Raw genomic sequence first — 25446 nt, forward strand, 5'->3', positions numbered from 1 at the left:
ATTTACCGTCACTTCCAAATCACTCCTCTTACCTGCGGCCACCACTCCTCGTGACTTCGTGTCCGCCCGTGGCTGGACACAGATAAGAAGCAGAATTAGCCACCACTTACAGGTTACCCTCTGGATATGCGCGGATAATGGGGAGGATGTAGCTCTTGGATGTGTTTTTTTTCGGTCGCACTGCGTTTTGTTTGCCACGATGTCCGACGTTTTGCCCCGCGGCCTGGGAGCTTCTCATTTCAGCTCAATTCAAAGAGGCATAAGGATGGAAAAACATGTAAAAGGACACAATGAGTAAAACATTTATTTCGGAAAGCAGCAGGGTTACACAGCAAGGCCATTAATTCGCATAATTAGAGAAAGGAAATGCTCGATTTCCTGGCCGTGTAATGACAAAACGAGAGGTTGAATATGAACATAAAAGTTACAGGTACAACAAGAAGCCTGGTAAAACAGCGAATTAATTAAGCGAATTAAATTAAACATTGGATCCAACTGGAAAGTATCCGACGCAATGTTCCGGAGTAAATATCACGGACGGAGCTCAATGTAAGAAAGTCCATATGATCGCCGACGGCAAGGAGGAGTGGTGAACGTGCATGGCACACGCGCACAGCGAGAGAGACACTTCACGATTGCAGAAACAACTTCACTGTCGAGTTTTTCGCAGCAAATCATGTTGCAATCGGCCATTTCAAGATGTAATTGTATTTTTTTCTATCGTAAATTTCCTCAGCTTTTTTTGGGTGCATTTATTAATCAGATTTTTCAAGTAAAATAGTAAAAAAACGAATCTTAGAACAAAAAAATTGTTACAAAAAGTATTTGGAAAGCTGGCTCATTAAAAAAAAACTACAAATCCCAAACACCCAAATTTCCTTTTCCTGAATCACAAAAAAAAGATGGCCGTGTTTATTAATCTGGAAGTTAGTTTCGTTTGTTTGTTTGTTTTAGTCCCCCAAATCTGCTATCAATGAGTTGAATCAAAAGCCCCGAGACCGGCGACCGCTGATGGCAGGGGGCTGACTGCAGGTGAAGAGTCGCCGGGAAGGGGGAAGGCAATCACAGCTCCAGGGTGGCAGGGAAGCGACGCGAGTGGCGGGCGGGAGGGGGAAGTCATAAATTGCTGCGAACGCAGATCCAGAGACGCGATTACAATCCAGCGCACGCATCGCCGATCCTGAATCCTGGCCGTCGAGAGGAGGAGTCGAGAGGTCGGCTCGCCACACTTACGTAAGTAACACTGCCGGCTTTGTCCAAACCGACTTAAAAGAGGGCCCAGCGACGTTTCCCACAGAAGGGAAGTACTTTAAACGTCTGAAGGGAACGTAATTGCGCACATCTACAACATCTGTATACAATAAACTTGTCAGATGCAATCTGATGACATGAACTGGCAGTAATCCTACTTATGGAGCCCCTGACATTAACCTACAAAGAAGATAAACAAAGAGTTGTTGGCGCTGCGCTCTCAGCCGCGCTCGCTCCACGGCCCCAGGGTGCTGCGTGCGCACGCTGCGCTCTGGTGGACGGTCCGCACGGGGGCCTCTTCCAGGGTCTCCTTCAAAAGGCTCGACCGCGGGGCCGGACAGGGGCTTGGGGCGGGGGGGCTTGGGGGGGGTACGGACGGGGAAGCGCTCGGTTGGTGTGGGGCGCGCTTGAGCCGGAACGGCGGCGGGGGTGCGCTGCATCTTGACGACCCCCGCCGCCGCTGACTCTGTGCCAGGCGACACCACCTCGACCACCGCTCCTCCTCCGCACGCCACCAGAGTGGAGGGGTTGCCCCCCCCCCCCACCGAGTGCCCCCCCCCACTCCGCCTCGGCCGCGTGCCGCAGGCACCCGCAGACTCGACGCATTCGTCGGAAAGCGATGCCGTAATGGATCGCGAGAACAAACACACAAACACACACACACACCAACACACACAAACACACACACAACAACACACACACCAACACACACAAACACACACAACAACACACACACCAACACACACAAACACACACAGACACACACACCAACACACACACACACACAAACACAAACACACACACCAACACACACAAACACACACACAAACACACAGACACACACAAACACACACACACAAACACACACACCAACACACACACACAAACACACAGACACACACAAACACACACAAAAACACACACAAACACACACAAACACACACACACCAACACACACACCAACACACACAAACACACACACACAAACACACACACCAACACACACAAACACACACAAACACAACAACAACAACAACAATAACCGCCATTCGCCACTAAGTGGCGGTGACGTCACCACGACGCTTGTGCCAGGCCAAGTGCACCTTGAGGCCACGTGAAGTGTCGAACGCCTGCTGGCAGGAGGTCACGGGGCAGACCCAGCAGGTGCCACGGGTCGACTGACCGAGTGACCGAGATGACTGGCTGATGTGCCAACTTGCTGTGCTTTAGCCACCCGGCGCTCCGCTCGTTGTTGTGAGCGTCGCTCCTCCGCCCTCCGTTGTTGTTGGAGGGCGACTGCCTCCAACTGCCCAGTAGCGTCCTTCACGAGCCTCCTCCACAGAGGTCGATCTTGACACCGCTGGTACCAGTCATCGGCAAGTCCACTCAGCTCCACGTCCTCCTGTACCACATCAATCAATCTCGTCTCTAGCCCGTGCCGCGCCCGTTTAGCCCTATCGATCCGGCCGAACAAAAGCTGTTTGGGCATGCGGTGATTGGGCATGCGGGCTACATGGCCCAGCCAACGCAGCATTGCCTGCCGGAGGTGCTCACCGATGGGACTTTGTCCAGATCTTTTGAGGATTTGAGAACTCCTCACACAATCCAGCCTGGATGAAACCAGGATTGATCGGAGGCAGGCCAGCCTAAATATTTCTAACCGGCGGAGATGTTTCATGAGGGGTTCCACGTTTCACAAGCGTTGAGAAGGGAGGGAATGACTGTGGCCGAGAAGATCCGAAGCTTCGTGCGGAGCGATAGATCAGGTAGCTTCCACACAGCGTTACGCAACCGATGAAAAGATAATGCCGCTCGACTGATTCGGAGTGAGACCTCTGCTGTTAAACCGGAGTCGGTCATGAGCACACTGCCCAGGTATGGGAAACTCTCCACTCTCTCCACAACTACCATACACACACATACAAAGATCCCCGTATAGCCTTACCATACTGTTGGGGCAAGTGCTGTTAGCGAGCACCTATAAAGGCCGGCACAGCACACGAGGGGGTGGGTGGCCAGCACCACGTCTGACCGCCTTTGTCTCCCCAGTGGCGATGTTTACACACCGCACCAGGTACTCATTTGAGGCTGAGGCGACTTAGGGGAGGCCCAGGAGCAGTTCCGATAATCGTCATCGATGTTTTCCGTGATCCTTGGTGCACACACTACGCTATTGTATCGACAATGTGGACTCTCACGATGAACAAATACAATTAAAGCTCAGAAGTGTACGCAAACAACAACAACGCACTGAGAGATGCATGCATGGGTGTTTCCACTGAGGGACGAGAGAGAGGAACACGCGGAATCAGAGAACACGCGCGGGCTAAAGGCATCGTTCTGTTTGGTAAGAAAAGCGAGTTGGGCCCAGGCGGGATGCGTCTCTATGGGGAGACGAGGGTGAAAGAAGAAGAAGAAGACGATGATGCCATACTTGCCAATCCCTTATCAGTACCTACTTTATTACAGACCAATTCATAACTAATGGATGAACGTTGAGATTTACAAGGGCGGGGTGACCAAAATTAATCGACGAAACTTCGCGGTCGGTGGAGGGTCGGTCTATGCACGGATCCTATTGTCTGTGTGTATCTGCTCGTTTCACTCAGCTTGTCTTCACGGTAAAGCGCGGATAATCACGGATAGCAGGATGGACGCGTCGCCCGCACTTCTTGATTCTCCCCTTTTCTCGCACGTGCACGTGTCACGTAATAGCGAATGTTCCTTCCGGACCCTGACGGACAAGTTGGACAATAGCTTTTCTTTAATCACCACCGCGTTCGGGCTAATGCCCCTCATTCTCCGCAAAGCCTCTAATAATAGGAAGAATGTGGCACACAGGTCAACAGGTAAATAGCAAGGTGCACAGCTCACTCATGGTGCGCGATTAATCCTTCCTTTCTTCTGGCGTGTGGCGATTCAAACGCGACGGTTGATCACAGGACCCCCCCCCCACCCCCTTCCTATCCCAGATGGCTTCAGGGGTAGCAAGGGGGCACTCCCTGCCGCTGTCCCTCCCGGGGACGCGTGCGTTGGGCGGCGATTGGCGATCGACGCGGCTCGTGGACCGTGCTTCACACCGCGTTCGCAGGGAGGGCGAGACCCTCGGTGCGTGCGTCGTGAATCGGAAACGCGGACCGGAGGATGCAGGACAAAGATGATTCTTCCGCCGAACTTAACTCGTGCAGAGTGTGCACGGCACGCAGGCGCGCAGCCGAGGTGAAGGCGGAGTACTTGCACCGCATCGTCACGCGTCAGAGATGCTTCATCAATCTTACAATGCATTGCATCTGTTGTCCATACACCCCAACACCCACCTCTCCGAACAGCGCATCACAATGGAATGCACTTGAACTCTGTCCGATTCCAATCGTTGCAGACACAGCCGGGTAACGTTAATGCGCATTACCACGGGGACGGTATATTGATCTACCAGCTTCGCCGATCGTATTATCTGGATTCACATTAATGACGTCCATTTGGCCGAGATGGCGGTTACTAGTTGTGTGTTCGGGTGAAACGGAAAGACGTAACGGGTGGGGCCACCACCTCAAGGATACCGTCTGTGGTTCGAAGAGTACAGCAGCGATGTCTGCGCTCCTTCCAACGCAGGAGGAGGGACAGCAAGACGACACGGACTCTCTTTCTCTGCGTGGCCAGCAGCAGACCTCGGCGTTGGCATGGCGACCACGTGCACGTCCCTGCCGAGCGCCAGGAGTGGGATAGACTCTACCAGCGACTCGTCTGCCCGGCAGGAATTCCGCTAGTTTTTGACTTTCCACTCCGTGCAAGTTCACTTCGAGCAGAACTCAGTCGTGTAGTTACGTCGCACGCCGGAGGGGTAGTTGATGGGATAACGTCCAGAAGAAAGAGTGGAACAACACGGGAGTCCAGAATAAAAACCTCATTCAAGACCCACACATCACACCACCTCCTGGTTTTGACATTCCTCCAAGATACTGGCTGGTGGTGTGACAATCAAATGCGTCAGAACATCAGCAGGCCGAGGCACACAATCGGCTTCATCAATGGAATATGAAAGACGAGCTACAGTCGTGTGGTTGTGGCCACACAACCCAAACTATGAAGCGTATAGTAAACCACTTGTAGCCTGCGCTCATAACTAATACGTTTATAAATTCCATCAAGGTCCATAAGATCGTTTGATCTCCAACTGCTCAGCACTCCCAGGTCTACAGGTTGTGCTCTTTTGGTGATCGGGCTTTTGTTAACGTGGCACCCAATCTATGGCACGCCTGGCCACTTGAAATCAGGCAATCGGAGTCAGTAGATATATTGAAGTTTGCTTTGAAAACCCATCTATTTAAAGTGGCCTTCTTCCCTCTCTAGTTTGGTCGCTTGCCCCCTGGTTCTGTTTTAGTTTCACTGCTTTTCACGCATTTGCGCAAACGGATCCTAGGATGAAATGCGCATTATGCATTTGATTTATTAAAAACAAAACTAAGCAAAATCCCCCTCCCTGAAGCCCTCTGGTCATGGCCAACATTGGGCCTCCAGCTCCTGAACACATTGCTGCCATACGCGAGAATAGAACGTCCAGAAACGTTCTCGTTTGTACTTGACCTGTCCCATAGACAACTGCGAGATGTAACCGAAGAAAAATAAACATAGCAGTGATGCTAAATGACGCTTATGTATTCATCGAATATTTTGGGGAAAATATAAAAAAAAACTTCCTCAGCTCGGGACTTCCAACTGCACTGTGTTCTTTTTTCTCAGTTAACATTTTAAAAGCACCGATTTATAAAAAATTTCCCTCTCTCCCTCAAAAAAATGATTCACACACATGGCTCCCTTGTTGTTTAAAGTTGGCACCGTAACAGACAAATAGTTTATCGTAATCTCAACAACTGCACTTGCTTTCACGCTGACGACATTGAATGAACAAGGGCACATCGCTGGTTCGGAATGAGGCCACTCTCCCCCAATCGCTCATTCTGATGTCAGCACCACGGCAAAAAAAACCCTCTGAAATCGACTCCCAGAGTCCCTTTCCAGGCCCCGAGTGAGAATTCCGAGGGTGACCCTGGGTTAGTTACTGGGGCGAAGGCAGTCGGGGTGCAGTGAAAGTAATAATATTGTTGTTTTTTTAACACGTAGGTATCCATAATATGTTCTGTGGGGTTTTCATGGCGTAATTATGAATGTGTCTTTAAACCCGCCACCACCCGACACAGCCAATTAGTGAGGTTTGTCACGTAAACCCACGACATTGAGAATTGTGGGTTCAAGTAGTCCATAATTGGCACGTTTTGTTTACCACAAATGTACCTCGTGGTTGATGAGGTGTGGTGGTTGATGAGGTGTGATGGGATCAGAGGCTTTGGCCACGATGACATCTTGATTTTGATTTATTTACTGAGGAAATCCATCCCGAGTCCCACGACTCTCTGTCAGCGAGGTCCTACATCGGGATGCTTGGCCTAACAGCAGTGAGAGTGCTTGCGTTTAGCTCTGGGTGTAAACTGCAGAAACCCGCAGGAAACTCACGCAGAACAGGGGGGAGAACACACACAACTCAATAGAGAGGGACACCCTAGTCAGGAATCGAACTCAAGTCCTTCTCGCTGTGCGTGTCACCACAGCGACGCGCACAGCGATTGAAAACTCAGGTTTTCTCGATTTAAAACGAATTTCTTTAGAACTTCTTTTTGTGTTTAGTTTGTTGTCCCTACACACACCGCCCCTCCGAGAAGCACGGTTGGCTTCGTACGGTGCGAAAGAGTTTCGACGTACACACATACACTGCTATCCTGCCGCTCGTGATGCATCAATTCATCGTCTGATACAGGATTCTTTCAGCTCTTTTTGTGTCCAAGCGGTCAGCAACAAACAGCACGCACAAAGTGTAAATAAAATCGAGCGAGAATGTAAGAACTTGGGCCAAAGAGACTATGGGGGAGGGAATTCGAAAGCTGAGCCGTGCGAAAGGAATAAGCAGAGACACTTGCTTCAGACAGACAGACGTGGAACAAGAGAGGACGCGCACACAAATGAAGAGCGTCACTCGCACGGACGGAGGATAGAATCGGTACCTCGGGACCGCATTGAGAGTCTCTACTACAATCTACCGGGGCACGGCAACAATGAGCTAAAGTCAAACGTTGGGTTAACGTTGAAAACCAACGCGTCCAAAAATCGGACCTAAAAAACTAAATTTAAGAAACAACACAAACGAAACGAGGGGGAAACTTTGATGAAAACTGCTTCTGTTTCAGCAAACTGTCGTCGTCCCAAGATCGGCCAAGTTCGTGCACTCGGCTGCCGTCCATTGTCCCGGCCCGGCGAGGCAGCGCCGCCTAAAGCCCAAGTGGCTCATGGCAGGCCCTCCGCCATCCTCTTGTGAAGCCTCTTGCCGCCTGCCACGGCACCAGCATTCTACAGCAGAGCCCGCGTGTCACCACCAAGCCCACACCGGCCGTGACTCGGCCATGTGCTGTTGCTGGCGTTAGGAAGCCACTGGGAGCGTCGTTAATTGTGAAAATTCCGTCACAGTTCCTATGACCTGCACTGTTTCATTGCTTTTATGGCTTCATCTTGGTGATTTTCGAAAAGTTTTTCGGTTTGGCCATGTTTGTTTGTTGTAGTACAGAGTTAGACTGATGGCCTTAATCTAAGTTGTCTTGTGGTTGTTGTTGTTGTTGTTTGACTTGCATCCCACTGGGATTTTTGCACACAGTGTTGGTGTACGGTGCTTTTTCTGCAATATTTTGCTGTCTTTTCTTGGATTTTCTGTTTGCACATAGTCACTTTAAGATGTTTTCTTGTTCATGTTTTTGTTTTTTGTTTGTTGCGGTTGCACCCGATTCAAGAGCCGAATGGCTCACAGGGCTATACCTAATACATGAAATTGAACTTGAACTGTTCGTAGCGCGGCGCGATGACCGCTCACTCCACACGCTCACACGTGCACAGAGAGCCATCGTACAGAGCCATGCTGTTCAAAAACTACACGTACATTTTTATTCAAGTCATGGACTTAACTCATCAGTGCATGGGCTGTTCACGCTCATATGATCGCGCAGCGCTCTCACGAAGAAAGGCGCTCTGTTTCTCAGACAATCCGCAGGAGTTCAATCAATCAAAGTTTATTGGTCGCATACATAGTTCAGCTGATGTTATAGCGATGCGGATATGTGGTGTTTACACAATTGAGTGCGTATGTTTTGTTGCCGAATGAAAGGCGTAAATAGGCAACAACAACAACATGTTTACGCCCGTGAAGCCATTGCATCATCAAGGCTGCATTAAGCACACATACTTGTGGCAAACATGCAAACAAATACGCTCTGAAAATGTGTGCATTCTCTTTAAAACTGATTGGCCTACAATGGAGACAGTCGCCTTCTTTATTGCCTCGTCTCACCAGCGTCAGACCAGAGGACGCCAAGAGGCGACCAGCAGAAAGACAATTCACTATCAGGTCACTTGTAGCTCGGGTCGAGCTGCTGCTACATATATGGAGTCCCTTTTCCCAGTATCCAAAATGATGACAAATAAGAATAGGTTTAGCCCTTTCTGGCAAAAAACAGGTGGTGTCAAGATGTCCAAACAGCAAATGGAAACCTTTTGCAAGGCATCAAGACGAGTGACGTAAATATGGGGTGGGCATTTAGATCTTATTGTCATAGTAGTTTAATCAGGGTAGTTTACCGAACTTGACTGTTTGTTAAAATGTAATATCACGAGTGAAACATTAATTAACGTCCGAAACCAAAAATGTACAAGAAGCGTTTCTCATCATTTGCAGGATCAACCCGTGTCGCATTTTGCAACACAGTCCTGGCGGACCACGTGGAGGAGATTCGCGGAGCCGGAGACCAACACTCTGAGAGCCACCGCTCCCTCTAAACACGTGGGTGCTGTGGTGTGTTGTTGTATCGTTTTCTGGTTAAATGCGAATAAAATTCCACCGCGAACCACCTTGGAGGAGCGTGGCGGACCACCGGCGCTACCGGAGACCAACACTCTGAGAGCCACCGCTCCCTCTAAACACGTGGGGTGGTGTGGTGGGTGATTATATTGTTCACCGGTTAAATGCGAATAAAATACCAACGTGCGTAGCGCATTCAAGCATCACGTTAACCCGTTCAGATGTGTCACCGATCTCAAGTTCGCGTCGCGTTTGTGCGCCGGTGATCCCCGCCCGAACAGGCGTAGCAGCTCCGCAAGGCCACACGATACCCAGCGTGGCTCGTGCGAGCTGATGGCATCATGGCATGCCGGTGCATTCCGCTGTGTATAGACACAAGTGTTTGGGAGTGCCGCTGTGGGGTTGTTACATTTCAGCAGAGGGTGCAAGCGCATTCGAACATCCAGTGTTGGCCTGGCATTCTATGATCGCCATCGCCGTTCGCCACGACACTGACGATTGGCGAAGAATGATGAGAAACTCTCCACGACGAACCCACGAGACGTGGGGAGACACTCATCCAGCAGTGGATCGACAGAAGGAATAGCAACACATCCACTGCGTGTGTGTACACAGATTATATGATGCTCGTGGGTGAGGGATACAATGATTGATTTAACGGAGGTTCGTGTGCTCAGTATTGTTCCATACTTATGCACAAATCATTCGCGTGACATTCAGAATATTTGTTTACGCGTACAAATGTTTAGAGGTTCCACGGTGTGTGTGGCAAGTGAATTAATTACACAAATAGCGACTACTGAACGTCGTGACGTGCGATTCGTTGAACTAAGACGTTGTAATGATTTTCGAACGAGTGTTTGAATACTTTTCAAGATGTTATACTTCCACCACCAAATTAAATGAACTGCAAAAAACAATGCGACATGCACATCGCTGGCAAAATACTCTTCCGAAAGTATCATTTCCTCAACAGCATTGAAGCCTGTCGCATCAACCCGATCTTATTGACTGAACAGAAACCAAGAACGTTGTTGACACGTGCAGTGTTCGCTCTCTGTTGCTCGTTATGATGTTTTGTGTTAAGTTTGCGCTACGCGGCGTGTTAATGTGCACCAAACTAATCACACTTTGCCTACATAAGCAGGCACCGTAAGCCATTACGCAACGCGATGTTGGTGTCAGTGTGTGTGAGTGTATGTGTTTCAGTGTGTGTGTGTCAGTGTATGTGTCAGTGTGTGTGTGTCAGTGTGTGTGTCAGTGTGTATTTTAGTGTGTGTCAGTGTGTGTGTGTGTCAGTGTGTGTGAGTGTGTGTGTCAGTGTGTGTGTGTGTCAGTGTGTGTGTGTGCATAATGAGCGTCGGATATCTCGCAATCTCTCCCTGTCTGTTGTGAATTGCAATCCCGCTGATTTGTGCTAAAATGGACAATAAAAGTCGCGCATCGACGGATTTGTTTGGCCATTTCCCCCCCTGCGCAAAGCGTGTACCGGGAGCGTATATAAAGAGCACCTCCAGCCCCACATCGGTACCGTCGCCACCACCAGCAGCCTACAAAAGGTCATCGGCAGCGGCCACAGCAACAGCAGCAGCAGCAACATCAACATCATCATGGGGAAGGTAACGTGCCCTGCGCGCACCACCTGTGCACTCACACTTGTTGTTCTTGGGTGCAAGTTAAATGCGCAGCCCTGCAATCATTTTGTAGCTCCCGCCACTGGCGGCGGATAGGCCTCCGCTTAGAGGGTGTTTGAGAGAGCACACATCTAGAGGGTCATTTGGCCTACTCTTCCACGCTGGGCAGAAATTGTGTACACTACTCCACCACGTGGTCCTCCCATTGGCTGTGGTGAAACCGTTTATGCTGCTGGGTGGACAGAGGCGGTCGAGGGATTTGAGAAACTTGCAACTTTGCTTCGATTACTCGACTGCCACGCATTTTTTTTATTATTGATCGAAACACTTTTTATTTCCGATTGAAACGAAGAATGTTTACGTTTTGTATATATGCGTGTAAAATGCTTTCGCTCGGACAATATGCCCACTAATTTGCAATGTCAAATGTCGTAATGATATAAGCAGGTTCGATATCCCAGTAAAATAAGTGCGGCATCTATAAACGTGTCGGTGTACAATTATTTACTGCGGGGCTATTCAGCAGTGGCGACGTAGCATAGTCCTTTACAACAGTGGGGTTTGTTAGCCGTTCCTTCCGATGGTGTTGTTTAATGGGATCTTGCGTCACGGAATTCGCGACACAATTCACTGCACCCACACCCCTCCTCCCCTGTCTCCAGAGCTCCCTCTCGGCGGAGTAGCGCAGAGTGAGCAACTTGCAGGGCGCCATCCCTCACCAACCGGGGTGGCCAGGGGTGCCGACGTTGCTACCTGCTCTGCTGCTCCTCGTGTGTCTCTCTCTCTCTCTGCAGATCATCTTCTACGAGGAACGCAACTTCCAGGGGCGCCGCTACGAGTGCAGCCAAGAGACCACCAACACGAGCCCCTTCCTGAGCCGCTGCAACTCGATCCGCGTGGAGTCTGGCGCCTGGGTGGTGTTCGAGCGAGCCGACTTCAAGGGCTACATGTACATCCTCGAGCCCGGGGAGTTCCCCGACTACCAGCGCTGGGCCGGATTCAACGAGCGACTGGGCTCCTGCAGGACGGTCCGCGAGGTCTGAATTCGCATCGCGGCACCACTGAGGCCAACTCAGCTCCGTGGCCCCGCGGGCCAAACTGGCGGCTCCTCGTGGCCTTTAGTGCGGCCCCTGACGAAGCGGGCTCCGGGGTTCACCTCGCTCGCCCTCACTCTCACACTCTCTCTCTCACACTCGCTCTCACACTCCCTCTCACACTCACTCTCACACTCCCTCTCACACACTCGCTCTCACACTCTCTCACACTCACTCTCACACTCTCTCTCTCACACTCGCTCTCACACTCCCTCTCACACTCACTCTCACACTCCCTCTCACACACTCACTCTCACACTCTTTCTCTCACTCCCTCTCAACTCCCCACCCCGCGCGCTCCAACCGGGACAGGCGGACCGCCCCCAGCAGCAGCGCGTGGCCCTCTACGAGAGCGAGGACTTCGGCGGCCAGCTGATGGAGCTCGCCGACGACTGCCCGTGCCTGCTCGAGCGCTTCCGCCGGCGCGAGGTGCGCTCCGTGCGCGTCCTCGACGGCGCCTGGGTGGCCCACGAGGAGCCCCACTACAAGGGCCGCCAGTACCTGCTGGAAAAGGGCGACTACCGCAAGTGCAGCGAGTGGGGGGCCTCGAGCCCCACCGTGCAGTCCGTGCGCTGCATCAAGAAGCACTGACGGACGTGGACGACGACGACGACGGGGCGACTTTGAGCGCGCGCGTGTACGCGTGCGCGCGCGTGTGCGCGTGTGCACATGCGCGTGTGTGCGCACGTGTGTGCGTGTGCGCGTGTGTGCGCGCACGCGCCTCGACGCACGCGCACGCGCGACTTAACCTGGTGAACGACACTCCGAAAGCAACTCTCCCCACCCCCCACCCCCTCATTGACACAGACAAATGTAGTACCTGGTGAATTATTTTCTTATTTGCTGCAGATTTCAATAAAGGATTACGATGTTGCAAAGTACCGAGTGTGTATCGGAGTTTCCTTGTGGGTGTGCTTCTACTCTGTATACGAGGTCTCTTTCACACGGCAATTGTAGATGGAGAGAAGCTACTGTAATGTTACAGTGAGGTGGTTAATCAGCAAGATCCACGCTGCGGGAGTAGAAGAGTCTATCCCTCTGATACCGACTTCACATAGTCGTCTGTGTGAGTCTGTGTGTGTCTGCGAGTCTGAAGGTCTCGGTGTGAACCTCTATTTCTATGTGTGAGTCTGTGGGTCCTCTCCATGTATAGGTATCAGTGTGTATCTATAGATGGCTTTGTGAGTCTGGGTCTCTGTGGATGTATGAGTTCAGTATCAATCTATAGATCTCTGAGTGTGTGAATCTCTGTGTGAGTCTATGGGTCTCTATGCGAGTCTATGGGTCTCTATGTGAGTCTATGGGTCTCCACGTGAGTCTATGGGTCTCTATGCAAGTCTATGGGTCTCTATGTGAGTCTATGGGTTTCTATGTGAGTCTATGGGTCTCTATATGAGTCTATGGGTTTCTATGCGAGTCTATGGGTCTTTATGTGGGTCTATGGGTTTCTATGCGAGTCTATGGGTCTTTATGTGGGTCTATGGGTCTCTATGCAAGTCTATGGGTCTCTATGTGAGTCTATGGGTTTCTATGTGAGTCTATTGGTCTCTATATGAGTCTATGGGTCTCTATGCGAGTCTATGGGTCTCTGTGCGAGTCTACATTGAGGTGGTGAATGAGCCATACAATAATTGCACGAGGAGTTTCGGAGTCGTGCATCGCTGCGATTATGTCTCCTCTTATATGTCAATCGGCCATGTAGTCGTTGTGAATTCCATGGTCTGTTGTGGATGGTAACCACAGTTGCACACTGCCAGAGAGTTGTTAATTTTCCATTTGTGCATCATCAGATAACCGCATCTGCTGCCGTGGTTTGTGCAGTGAATTCGGTTAAAGGGGTTTTGGCCGATAAGCTTCGTGGAAGGTCGAAGACCCAAAGTTGGTTCTGACAACAGTTTCCACGTGGAGATTGTTGAAAGAGATCGAACCAAAATAAGAAATTGTCGGAGTTGCTCCAGGGCGATTGGTGGCTGAACAGGAAGGAAGTGATGGATGGCAGCAGGGCTGCCAAAGTTGGGGGAATCGTGACATTGACCAGTTTGCTCCACTGGTGGCCACCAGGCGGCGCCAATGCGGAGGTTTCAGGTCAGCGAGAGGCGTTTAAATAAAACGACAGTCGTTCATGAAGCCTGTCTTCGCCAGGCTAAAGGTTTCAATAAATATAATAATGAACCTGATATGAATTTCGACTTAAAACTTTCGTGACTGCAGGGATTCATATTCTTGGTTCTTTCGGCAAAGGCACGTGGAAGGAAAATAATAAAATAATAAAAATTAACCAATTAAATTCTAACGACGTTTCGATTGCAACACAATCAATCATCATCAGGTGTGAAAACCACAGCAATACATTTTTCAAAAATTAAAAAAATCACAAATTTTCAAAAAATGATTCCTTCACAGATGGGACCAGGTCACGCATTTGTATGCACTGTGTTATTAAATCGGACCTTGTGTTCAAGATTATTATTTTATTGTTATTATTTTTTCTATCTACGTGACTTTACCGAAAGAACCATAGAATATGAATTCCTGCAGTCACGAAAGTTTTAAGTCAAATAATAGTTTTACCCTTTCTGGCAATAAAACAGCTGTTAAGATGTTCAAACACCAAACAGAAACCTTTTGCGAGGTTAATTTGAACTTTATTCCTTGCAAAAGGTTTACATTTGGTGTTTGAACATCTTAACACCTTTTTGCCAGAAAGGGTAAAAATATTCTTATTTTTTCGTAATCTATAGAAACCTGTATACCACGAATAACGAATCGCGCTGGCGAGAACGGAACCCGCTCGGCGACCCGTACCCGGACACCACTCAATTGCCCCCCACACCTCCTCTCTCCTGCCCACCGACCAATAGGAATGCGGCGTTTTAACTACGCGCGGCTGCGGGAACCAATCAGGGGGCGTGGGAGTAGCAAGATGGCAGCCCGTGGGGACGACTACGGGAGCCCGGTGGTGGAAGTTCGGGCCGTGTAGGGGGTCGAGGGGATCCGTGTAGAAGGGAGGTCCGTATCGAGGGGAGCTCCGTGTCGAGGGGGGATCCGTGTAGAGGGGGTAGCGTCGTGGGGAGCGGTTCGCGTTACGCTGCGCTGCGCTACGAAGCCCGTCGGCCCGAGTTTGATCCGCGCTCACATCCACCAACCCCAGTGTGCGGGTACCTGGGCCTCCTCTAGATCGACTCGGCCTCAAATGAGTACCTGGCGCGGTGTGCAGTAAACATTGCCACTGGGGAGACAAAGGCGGCCGGGCGTGGTTGCTGGCCACCCCCTCGTGTGCCGTGCCGACTTCATAGGCGCTCGCTAACAGCACTTGCCCCCCTACAGTCTGTCAAGACCCTCTCACGCGTGGTGGCTGACGGGCGGGGCTTGTTTACTTTGCGATTTGCTCGTGACGATGGACAAGAAGAAGAAGATCGTGTTCAAAGTGAACGCGTCCTCGGTATGTCGTCGTGTCTCTACCCCTCCCCTCCCAAAGGTTTAAGAACCATTGTCATGAATATATAGAAGAGCATCATAATCATGATGAGTATGATCAGTCATCACGGGAACAGTATCTTCCTCCCCCTCCCACCCCCCTCCCTCCCGATACGTTCCATTCATTGGCTACCACATTCTGATGAACTCCCCCCCCCCTCTCCTCCCCCCTTCAACTTGCTTATAAGGGATTACATCTTGAATCATTGCTTCACTTGATGCAGCTAATCTGGCTGTGACGGTCCCACCTGATGACGGAGACTTGTGTTGCCTCCGAAACGTCGTGAATTTTATTTTTGTTTTGTTTTATTTTACTTTCATTACTTTTAATGTTTTACCTACGTGACTTTACCGAAAAAACCTGAGAATATGAATATACTAACACCATCGTTATAATTAAGGCCGTTATCATTGACTCCCTTTAACACAATCGTCATTTATGTATGTTGAACTTATTTCGCACCTTACAATGTATGGTGTATACATTCGCATGTGTCGAGTTGAGTGGTGGAGGGGTAACATTACGAGAGGGTACGTTTAAATGCATGCCTATGCAGGTCACCATACTTCAATGGGGATTGCCATTGGACTAAATCAGGCACGGATATTTTAGTGCACACAATCGACAGGAGGTACAAGACTAATTGGCGTGCATAACGTACGTTGATTACAATATAAATAACCCAACCGGAAATGGATACCCATAATCATGTATATGCATTCATTAATCCACTCTACTTCCCGCAAGAAGGTCTTGCAAGCGACGTCGTGATCGCATCTACACCCCACTTCTAAGGAACGAACCGGGAGGATTTCTCCACAACTCTGGCTGTCGCCTGATGAAGCTAGTTGTAATTACTGGAAAGACGTACTCAGTAAATCTTGTGGCTTTGCTCTCCAACACACCGGTGTGCTGTACTGGTAGCCAATTGGCACGTTCTGTTTACGTGACAAACCTTACTAGTTGGCTGTGTCGGGTGGTGGCGGGTTTAACGACGCATTTATATTTACGCGATCTAACCCAAAAAACCTGTATGAAGGTTGTAAACGATTGTGTGCAATCTTGACCGCGTGTGTCGTGACGCATATCTCCAGCTGGTGGACCTGAAGGCCGAGCTTTACCGCAAGCAGGAGTCTTTCAAGCAGGAGAAGATCCATCAAGAGCAAGGACTGCCCACTCAGAGGCTTCCCATCAAGGTAACGTGGCCATGAGTGTATGCTTGTATGCACCAGAATACTTGCTCTCGGTAGAGAATAGGAGAAATTACATATTCGCTGGTGTCTCCCGTTTATAACAGCATGTATGGTTAAGGTGGTCATGATTTTTAAGGTGAAAATGCACGGGTTAAGTTTCTGTTGTATTAGCTTTGCATGCTTGGGTTGTATTGTATCTTATTGGTTGTATCTTTCGATTTAAAGCTTTCGTGACTGCAGGGATTCATCTTCTTGGTTCTTTCGGTAAAGTCACGTAGAAGGGAAGTAATAAAATAATAAAAAAATAAAACATAATAAAACAATTCTCACGACGTTTCGGCCACAACGCAAGCAGCCGTCCTCAGGCTAGAAAAATAAAACATAATAAAACAATTCTCACGACGTTTCGGCCACAACGCAAGCAGCCGTCCTCAGGCGAGGACGGCTGCTTGCGTTGTGGCCGAAACGTCGTGAGAATTGTTTTATTATGTTTTATTTTTTTATTATTTTATTACTTCCCTTCTACGTGACTTTACCGAAAGAACCAAGAAGATGGTTGTATCTTGTGGACTCAGGTCACCCATGAAGGGACTAGTCAGTCTCAATGTTGGGTTTTCACTTGGTAAAATAAAGTTGTATCAATACACAAATCGTAAGTAATTGGCAGATTTATCTTTACAATTTCAGAGTAATGATTTATACTGGCGTTTTACTCTTATGGTTCAGTGTTATTTTGTAACAAACTTGCACCAGTGTATGCTTTTATGCCTTTCATATATGAACCTTATGGCGGTACCCCGAGATACCAAAGTACCCCGGCTCTCGCATAATGTCCGTGATGCAGTCATTTTTAGTCTGTCAATGGTTGCGATGCGGCAATCGACTCATCTCGACGAGCCGTACACGATGCACCACCACGGTGCGTACCGCGAGCGTTCAGGGTTTCGGCGCAATCGTCCTCACTGTGTTTCGACATCGCGGAGTGGCACCGATTTGGGATTGATTGGTACCCCAGTCGCGGAGTGAAGTACACACACCCCTGGACAAAAATAGTGTCCCAGAAATAACATGTTTAATTGCCTCGGCCATTTTGTGTTATTTTGTACCCCGGGGTACCGCCATAAGGATCATATATTTAAGACGTTTTCCAGATTGTTTCAAGTTTATTATGTTTAGCCAGGATAAGTGTCATTTGCAAGAGTGACATGGGTAAATGCTGTCACCTGTGATTTTATTGGTTGCCTTTGGTCTTGTGTTTTAGAAACCAGGATTGTGGAATAAACAGAATGTGGGTGTTGCGGAACGTTCCGAGAAGGACCAGAAGGAAAAGACGGAGGAGGAATTGACTTTGGACAAGGCGAGGTGAGTTATGGTTACACTTAAACACCGTTGGCGTTCCCTTGATTTTCATCAGCAGGCATGTTCATTCCACTGCTGGATGAAGGACTCCCCAAGCTACTACCCACCACCACCTCTCTTGATAATTCAGTGGGATGGAAATAATTTAGGAGAGGTTGCATCTCTTGGTAACATTAGCATTGTCATCAACATTGGACCGTGTTGTGAATGTGACCTGGACTACATCTGAAGTACTTTAATTATAAGCAAAGCTGGCAGCTATTGAACTATGTAAATCTTCAAACATCAGAACATGTTCAATAACTAAACTGCACCATGGCAATTTAAGTGAAGAATGTTTTAAGATGCATTATTTTGTAGCAAACCATGAAACAAGGTGACATTCATCAAGTAGCCTTTAGGCCTTCTCTACCCATGTTTTTCAGGAGCATTAAAGCAGGGAAACTGGACCAGTTTTATCTTTCTGGGTCACATCGTCAGTCAGGCTGTTAAACGAATGCTGCTGAGTTGACTGATGTTATAGGAAAGAGTACTTCAAGTATAGGTTGTGAATCATGCAGGTCAAAATAGCAAAGTTATATATGGCTAACTTCCAAACATTTAACCACATCTTTGCTGCCCTCCAATCCAATGACTTTGCATATCGAATTTTCCAGTCTCACTGTCTATCCTGAATAGTTTACCCTCCCATTCAACAAACCCAGCCCACTTATGCTTACCTCTCTTCCCATCTTCCTGCTCTGCTGCCTTTTGGAGTTGCATTAATGAAGAGAATCAGTGGTTACATCTTTTATTACATGCTCCACAGTTCCAATTACTTAAATGTTTATTTTGTGGCACACAGCAGCAAAGGTGGTATTTTCGAGATAATTTTCTTTCCCCCTGAATGGCCTTGATTATTAACAACCATTGGTCACTCTTCTTGTGATTTTTACAGGGAGAAATTGGAAGAAAAAGCAAAGTTGTACGACCAGATGGAGAAGGGTGGCCTTCCTGGTATGGAGAACCATAACCATGATCGTGTCCCTTACCACCGGTGTTCTGTCATGGGTAGTGAGTGAACTCTGGCCACAAAACACCACTGCTTTGTTCGATCTATGTCAACTGCAGGACTCTGATTCTTGATGTCGATTACAATTATAAACACACAAGTATAACAAACAAGCAAGGAGGGAATATATGCACGTAAGATAATGTGTGGTGTTCATTGACCTGTCTTATACACCTTATGAAAGTGTTTTACAGCAGAATGAGTAAGCAGGCCAAATCTCAACTGGTTTCATCCATAGATAAGAATAGCACATTAACTCGTACACATTCAAGACTGAATACATTAAAGCCAGTGTAAATGAAAATAAATGTGTATTAATTTAAGACTGCAGAACTGCATCATGGGAGAAAAGTTACAAAATCTGGGAGTACTGAAGGAATTTCATTTGTGTGAAGTCACTTATTCACACTGCAGACACTTTGGGAATTGTGTTTTCGAGTCAAACCTGTTCTTCTGCAGTTACCTCCATTGGTACATTTGCACGTTTAAATCATGTGCGTTTTTCTTACAAACCCTTTTAGTAACGTGCATCTTGTGTGTTTAATATTGGATGGCTTGTAAAGGTGAGGAGGCAGAGGAGATGTTCCTGGTGGACTTCACTCAGAAGTTTCTCGACAAACAGAAAGACGCAGTGGCGCAGCGTGGCCTCCGGGAGCAGGAGGAGGCGGTGGGGGGCCCAGACGAAGGGACAACCAGGGCCAGGCATCCAAACGGACTGCAGGAGGAGGAAGAGGAGTTGGCTAAAGACGAGGATATCCCAGCACCATCAAACCCGAGTGAAGAATGGTGAGAGGCTTTTCACGGGTTAGGATGGATGTTTTCTGAAGGTGATCTTCGGGATGAATGATCTTTGGTTTGTGAACTGTTATGTTCTAAATTCAGTGTGTAATCCTGTTTGGCATTAGCCAACATTGCTGGTCAATCTTGTCTTTCTGTCGGCTGCATACAAGAGGTCGTGGGTTCGATCTTGACCTTGACAATGCCTTTATATTTGGAGTTTGCATGTTCTGCGTGGATTTTTCTCCGGGTGCTGCGGTTTTCCCCTCCACATTTAGAAGCATGCGTTTAGAGTATTTTGCTGCTGTAAATGTCCACATGATATGCATCTTTGTTGAGCTATCATTTGTGATAGCCAGGTCTCTTCTGAAAATTAGTTATATAGCTCATTGGGCCTTACCTGGCAAAATAAAAATGTTTAGTTTAATAATTGCTGCCCGTGTTCTGTAATTCCCTGCTGTTGGTCATCCATGCTACCAACTCCCTGCCCCGGTTCAAGTCCAGGCTCAAGGCCTTCCTCTTTTCCTCTGCTTGTAAACTGTCTCTTCTATTTGAAGTAAATTAAATAAAACTTGTCTTCTTCCAGTGGGTCATGTGATGCTGCATGTCCTGAAACTTAGTACAAATCACAAAATGCAATTGCATTTAAAATCTATTGAATTGTATTTCTTAAGATACAGAAATTGTGTACACACATGAGACGGAGTTTAGCATTGCACAGACGTGTGCATGTCTGTGAATGCACACGCCAGTCGATGTGAGCATTGAGAGGGGAGAACAATCTCGTGGCATGGGCAAATTGTCAATGCACCTGATTTGTGTGTGTGCAGGGTTGACTTTGTGGACTCGCTGGGCCGATCGAGACGCTGCTTGAGGAAGGACCTGCGTGACTTACAGGAAATGGACAAAAAGCTGTCTGGCAGCAGGGGGTGAGATTCCACTTTTCACCACGTTTAACTAACGGGCAATCACGCGTACATGTATTTACCCATCGTGACATGCCTTCTTTTGTTACATGTTTTCATGTTGAGTGGTTTACACAGAATCCAGGTTTTTAACTTGTTTTAATACGTATAGAAATGTACCCTCATGTAAATGGATGTACATAACACACGAGCTGTTCTCCAAACGGGGAGGCAGCAAGTGAATGACCACCCATTTACATTGTTGATTTTTGTTGTTGTTGTTGAATCTTTGTGTGTAACCTGGCAGGCCCGTGGCCGGTGAACGGACTCTGCTGTCGGAGGATATGCGAAAGGAGATGGAACGCGAGCGCTGGGAGAAAGAGCAGGAGGAGCTGCGGGCGCAGCCAATTGGTCCTATCCACTACGAACACCTCCGAGAGCACGGTGCGAACACATGCACACAGGCCCACGGGGAGAGATTCCTGTATGTTCTTGGCAGGAGCACTCCCGTCAAAGCTACGGCACCCTAGTCCACGAAAATTCATCAACATTATGCACAAACTCGTTCTTGCGTTGTTGTTGTAAAGCGTCATGGGTCGTAACATTTGGCAACCCAGTAGCATTGCGTGAAATAAGCCCGACCCTTCTGATGGGGTCAGAGGTACAAAACTGGTCCAGAGTCTTGCTTGCAAGCGTGTGCGGGTGTTTGTGTACGCATGTGCAGCGTCCTCTTTGTGTTCAAAACAGAGGTGCGAGATCTGGGCGTCGGCTACTTTGCATTTTCCAAGGATGAGCTCAAGCGCAAGAGACAGATGGATACCCTGGACATGCTGCGAGATCAGGTGGGCCAATATGGTTCCTCTGCATTGCCCACCAGCTGACTGAGCGCTGTCGATTGACTAAGTCAGTTGCTGCTTGTTTTTGCCTGGAATTACCCTGTTGTCCTATCCTTGGAAGCATGGAAGCGTAATCTTTGCATCACACCAACCCGTTGTCAAATTGCTCGTGTTGAATTTGATGGGGGGATAGATACACCCCTTACAATTTAGGGTTTGTCCATGAGAGTGAATTTAATGTTATTTATAATTCTCCATTTTGGTGCCTTCGCATCCATTATTTAGATTCCAATTATTTGTTTAAAAATGTCCACTCTAATGTTCATTCTCCTTAATCCAATGCCAAACTCGCCAATCAATCCTCCCAACCTATAAGCTTTACCCAACATTTCACCCGGAATTATGTTGTAGCGTTTTGCCCTCACTTAACTAGTTGGTTAAATTCATTTGACATGTAATTTGTGGAAATTTCAAAACATTTCAAGATGTGGTTTGGATGTATCGTGGACATGAAAAATCGATTGATCAATGCGTAGTTGAACAATCTTAGTTGCCCATCTCATTGACCCTGGAGGGATGACTATGCGCTAAGTTGGTTCCGTACTGGGATTTAAATTTGCGACTATCCAATGGCGAATCGTTTGCTTTACACCCCCACTACGTACACTCGCCAAGCGTGGTTTGCTTCTGCACAGACACTAGACCAACGCTCCAAGAGAGAGAAGCTGAAGGAAAAGCGTCAGGCCGTGTTGGAGGCCCGGCTGGAGCGAGTGCGCCAGCGCAAGGGCAAGAAGCCTGGCACGGATGGGCCCGAGGGAGAGATGCTGGATGGAGGTTGGTTCAAACGCACCGCGGTGATAGAGAAATGTGCACATTTTGACTCTCGTGCATGAATTATGAAGAGCAAAAACCAATCGCTACAGTACATTTTGAATCTATATTTTTCTTTTCAAAAGATTCTGATCGTATCCATTAGTGGGCGCTGAACTTCTGCCAACTGCTGTTATATGGAATGTGAAGCTCTGCTTTAGCCCTCCCGTGTTCTGGCAATATTCGTCACTTTGTCCAGCACTCGGGTCACTGCCACGCAGGATAGACTACGTCCTACGGAGATGACTGTGCATCCACCAAAGTGTTGCGGCTTTGTGCACTGTGACTGAGGTGCAAACAAATCGTAGCAGTCCACTATAGAAGATGTTATGAATGAGAGTAAAAATAAAACACTAAATTGCAAATCAACAGTCAGTGGCAGGCTGAGCCTGCATTTGTATTATTCATAAACATGGTGAAGGGCTCTTGGATTGTAAAATCGATGTTAATTGGTTATAAAAAAAATATACTGTTTCTGAACTAAAGGTGAACATTCGCTCACGTTTTAACTTGTCTAATTGCTGTAATTATTGAATGTTATCTGAATGACACTGTACCACTACAAATATCCTCAATCGTTTTTTTGCAGAACATTTACGTGCTGGGTCAGAGCCTGCAGAGGATGTCCTCCAGCCAGGGCCGAGTGCAGGGAAGGTGGAGGTCGTGGTACAAGTGAGGAGAGACACCAAGAAGGGAGAAATGCCACGGGTCCGAGAATGGGACCAAGGCAAAGGTAAGACAAAAAGCATTCGGCTCCGTACTTTGTCTGGTTTTTGTGGCCTTGTATATATGACAGTCTAAAGAGTTGTTGATGCTTGTGATGTTCATCTACTATTAGGCTGGATCACATAGTGGTGTGGTCACTTGACCTCAATAAAGGTCATTGCTTCAGGTCCGGCTCTGCCTTAAAATGGAGCTTTTACCTGATATATGTGGCATGTGCTGCTGTCTGCAGAAAATACAATTGGCATATTGAAATGGCTGTAACTCATTTCACAATTTTTAAAATGTACTTTGCTTTCTTACAAAAACAACTGCTCATGTTGGTACTGCTGCGTATGTTTTTGCAGCTATGGCGATAGTGTTTGTAGGTTGTACCTCTTGTTGAACGTGTCTGATATTTTGATCCACGTTGCTGGCAGCTTCATATCGTAACGAAGCAGCAGTCCCTGGAGAGCTCCCAGCACGATTAGCGAAACGTCGCACGTCACGAACAACACGCGTTAGTCCGGAAGCAAAAAAAACATTGGAGAGCTTCTTGTCATGTTCCTATTTAATGAAATGAAGTTTTACTCCATTGATTGCGGTGGTTTTATAGCATTATCGGTGGCGAGATGTTAACTACCTCGTGGGTTCGATCCCGTCCCTGATGCCTGTATATTTGGAGTTTGCATGCTCTCCCTGTGATCGTGTGGATTTTTCTCCGGATCCTCTGCTTTTTTTTCGTCTTCCACATTTAGAAACATCTGTTTAGAGTATTTGGCTGCTATCAATTTCACTCGATAAGCCACTCATCCTTGAGCTATCATTTGTGCCCAGGTCGCTTCTGACAAAGAGCTACGTAGCTCAGTGGGCCTTACCTGGTAAAATAATAAAAAATGTGTCTAGTTTAGCTTAATAATTTTCTCCTCCTCCGTGCAGACTTCATGTTGCAGGACTGGCAGAAGGGCCACGGGTCCCAGCAGCGTTTGCCACGCGATCGCCCAGCTGAGTTTGCACCTCCCACGAATTACTTCAGTGGCAACAAAGCGGGGACCCTTCCCAGCAGCGAGAGGCTGCCCCCCCCCCGTATGGCCACCCAGGGTCCACGGACATCCGACTCCTCTCAACACACGCCCGCACAACCACCCACTCAGTTGGATGAGATGCTTGCATTCTACAAGCAGTCGAATAAATAATGTACAGTGTACAGCATTCTTTTTATCGTATCATTCATTTGGTAAGCGAGCAATGTGTGTGTGTGCAGTGAACGATGGGATATGGTTACGGGGATCTGTACAAAAAAAGGTGTATACAATAAAATATTTCCGTTGCTAATTTTTAAGAATCCTGTGATTGTCTTCATGGCTTATTTTGAAATGTTTTAAAGAAGACATTACAGATAACGTTAGTGTGATGCAGTCTTGTCTTGGTATGATTCTTCCCAGTTAAATGCATCCAAAACAAGTGCTGTGACATTTCACCTCCAATGTGCTTATCCGAAATGGTGTTAAACTCCCCAAGATCATCCAAATTCTTAAACTGTCGACGCATCCCAACTGCAGGAGCTCTTAACTTCCACATGTGCAACATCTCTAATAAAATCTGAAAGTCTTCTTGATTCTTTCGGTAAAGTCACGTAGAAGGGAAGTAATAAAATAATAAAAATAAAACAATTCTCACGACGTTTCGGCTACAACGCAAGCAGCCGTCTTCAGGTGAAGAATGAGACACTGCCAAGCTAGGAGCTTATATATAAGCTGGGTTGGAGGTGGAAGAAGAGCGCCTTAACAAAAGAATGTGCATATCAAGAGGAATTTAGCATATTCATGGGAAATGCGTAGGAGGTGGGCGGGGGGGTTTCAAAGTTATATTATGCCCATGCATTATGCAGGATCAGCAGCACCAAAGGGAGGGGGGGGGGTAGCATTAACAAAGGGAGGGCATGTTAATAGTATGTAGAAGCAATGAAACATGTGAATGGGAAAACGGTGGCAGGAGATCCGCAGCGGAGCAAATAATCTGAAAGTTTAGCGTCTCCTCTACAGCCAAGACCCTCATACCCGAGTCGCCTCCGACTGCAATAATTTCCTGAGGCCTCGGCAATTTTTTTTTAATTACTTTTATAAATTTTAATTTCATTTTTTACCTACGTGACTTTACCGAAAAAACTAAGAGTATGAATCCTTGCAGTCACGAAAGCTTCAAATCTAGAATTTAACTACCAAGTCTCACAGCAAGACTCGTCGCCCACACCCACAAATGAGACTTCACCCTCTCGGATCTCTCCACTGGGTCCCGACGAAGTGCCACAACAAGCTGAAGATCCAAGGACTTTATAAATGACGGCCACCCTAACACCTTGCCTCTTGGAAGGTGGGAAACCCCCATACGAACTCCGCCCA

At 47.9% G+C, this 25446-nt stretch overlaps 2 protein-coding genes across 2 annotated transcripts; both read left to right on the plus strand.

Moving 5' to 3' along the window:
* Positions 1-10680: 10680 nt before the first annotated feature.
* On the plus strand, positions 10681-12476 carry LOC144731173 (gamma-crystallin S-like). Its single transcript, XM_078612139.1, has 3 exons — positions 10681-10764; positions 11574-11816; positions 12186-12476. The coding sequence occupies exons 1-3, from the start codon at positions 10756-10758 to the stop codon at positions 12462-12464; spliced, it is 531 nt and encodes a 176-aa protein (XP_078468265.1). The 5' UTR covers positions 10681-10755; the 3' UTR covers positions 12465-12476.
* Positions 12477-14762: 2286 nt separating this feature from the next.
* CCDC174 (coiled-coil domain containing 174) lies at positions 14763-24379 on the plus strand. Its single transcript, XM_078612369.1, has 11 exons — positions 14763-15315; positions 16446-16547; positions 17806-17906; positions 18841-18899; positions 19518-19740; positions 20562-20660; positions 20944-21080; positions 21384-21478; positions 22168-22306; positions 22932-23075; positions 23984-24379. The coding sequence occupies exons 1-11, from the start codon at positions 15271-15273 to the stop codon at positions 24238-24240; spliced, it is 1401 nt and encodes a 466-aa protein (XP_078468495.1). The 5' UTR covers positions 14763-15270; the 3' UTR covers positions 24241-24379.
* The last annotated feature ends 1067 nt before the right edge of the window (positions 24380-25446 follow it).

The sequence above is a fragment of the Lampetra planeri genome, chromosome 38 (genome assembly GCF_965212315.1).
Source record: "Lampetra planeri chromosome 38, kcLamPlan1.2.h2, whole genome shotgun sequence".
NCBI classification, from domain to species: Eukaryota; Metazoa; Chordata; class Hyperoartia; order Petromyzontiformes; family Petromyzontidae; genus Lampetra; species Lampetra planeri.

Coding starts and splice junctions, on each gene's coding strand:
- LOC144731173 (XM_078612139.1), top strand. Junction 11,817..12,185: donor CCTGCAGGACGGTCCGCGAG/GTCTGAATTCGC, acceptor CAACCGGGACAG/GCGGACCGCCCCCAGCAGCA.
- CCDC174 (XM_078612369.1), top strand. CDS start 15,271: ATGGACAAGAAGAAGAAGATCGTGTTCAAAGTGAACGCGTCCTCG. Junction 18,900..19,517: donor GGAGAAGGGTGGCCTTCCTG/GTATGGAGAACC, acceptor TGGCTTGTAAAG/GTGAGGAGGCAGAGGAGATG. Junction 21,479..22,167: donor TGGACATGCTGCGAGATCAG/GTGGGCCAATAT, acceptor GCTTCTGCACAG/ACACTAGACCAACGCTCCAA.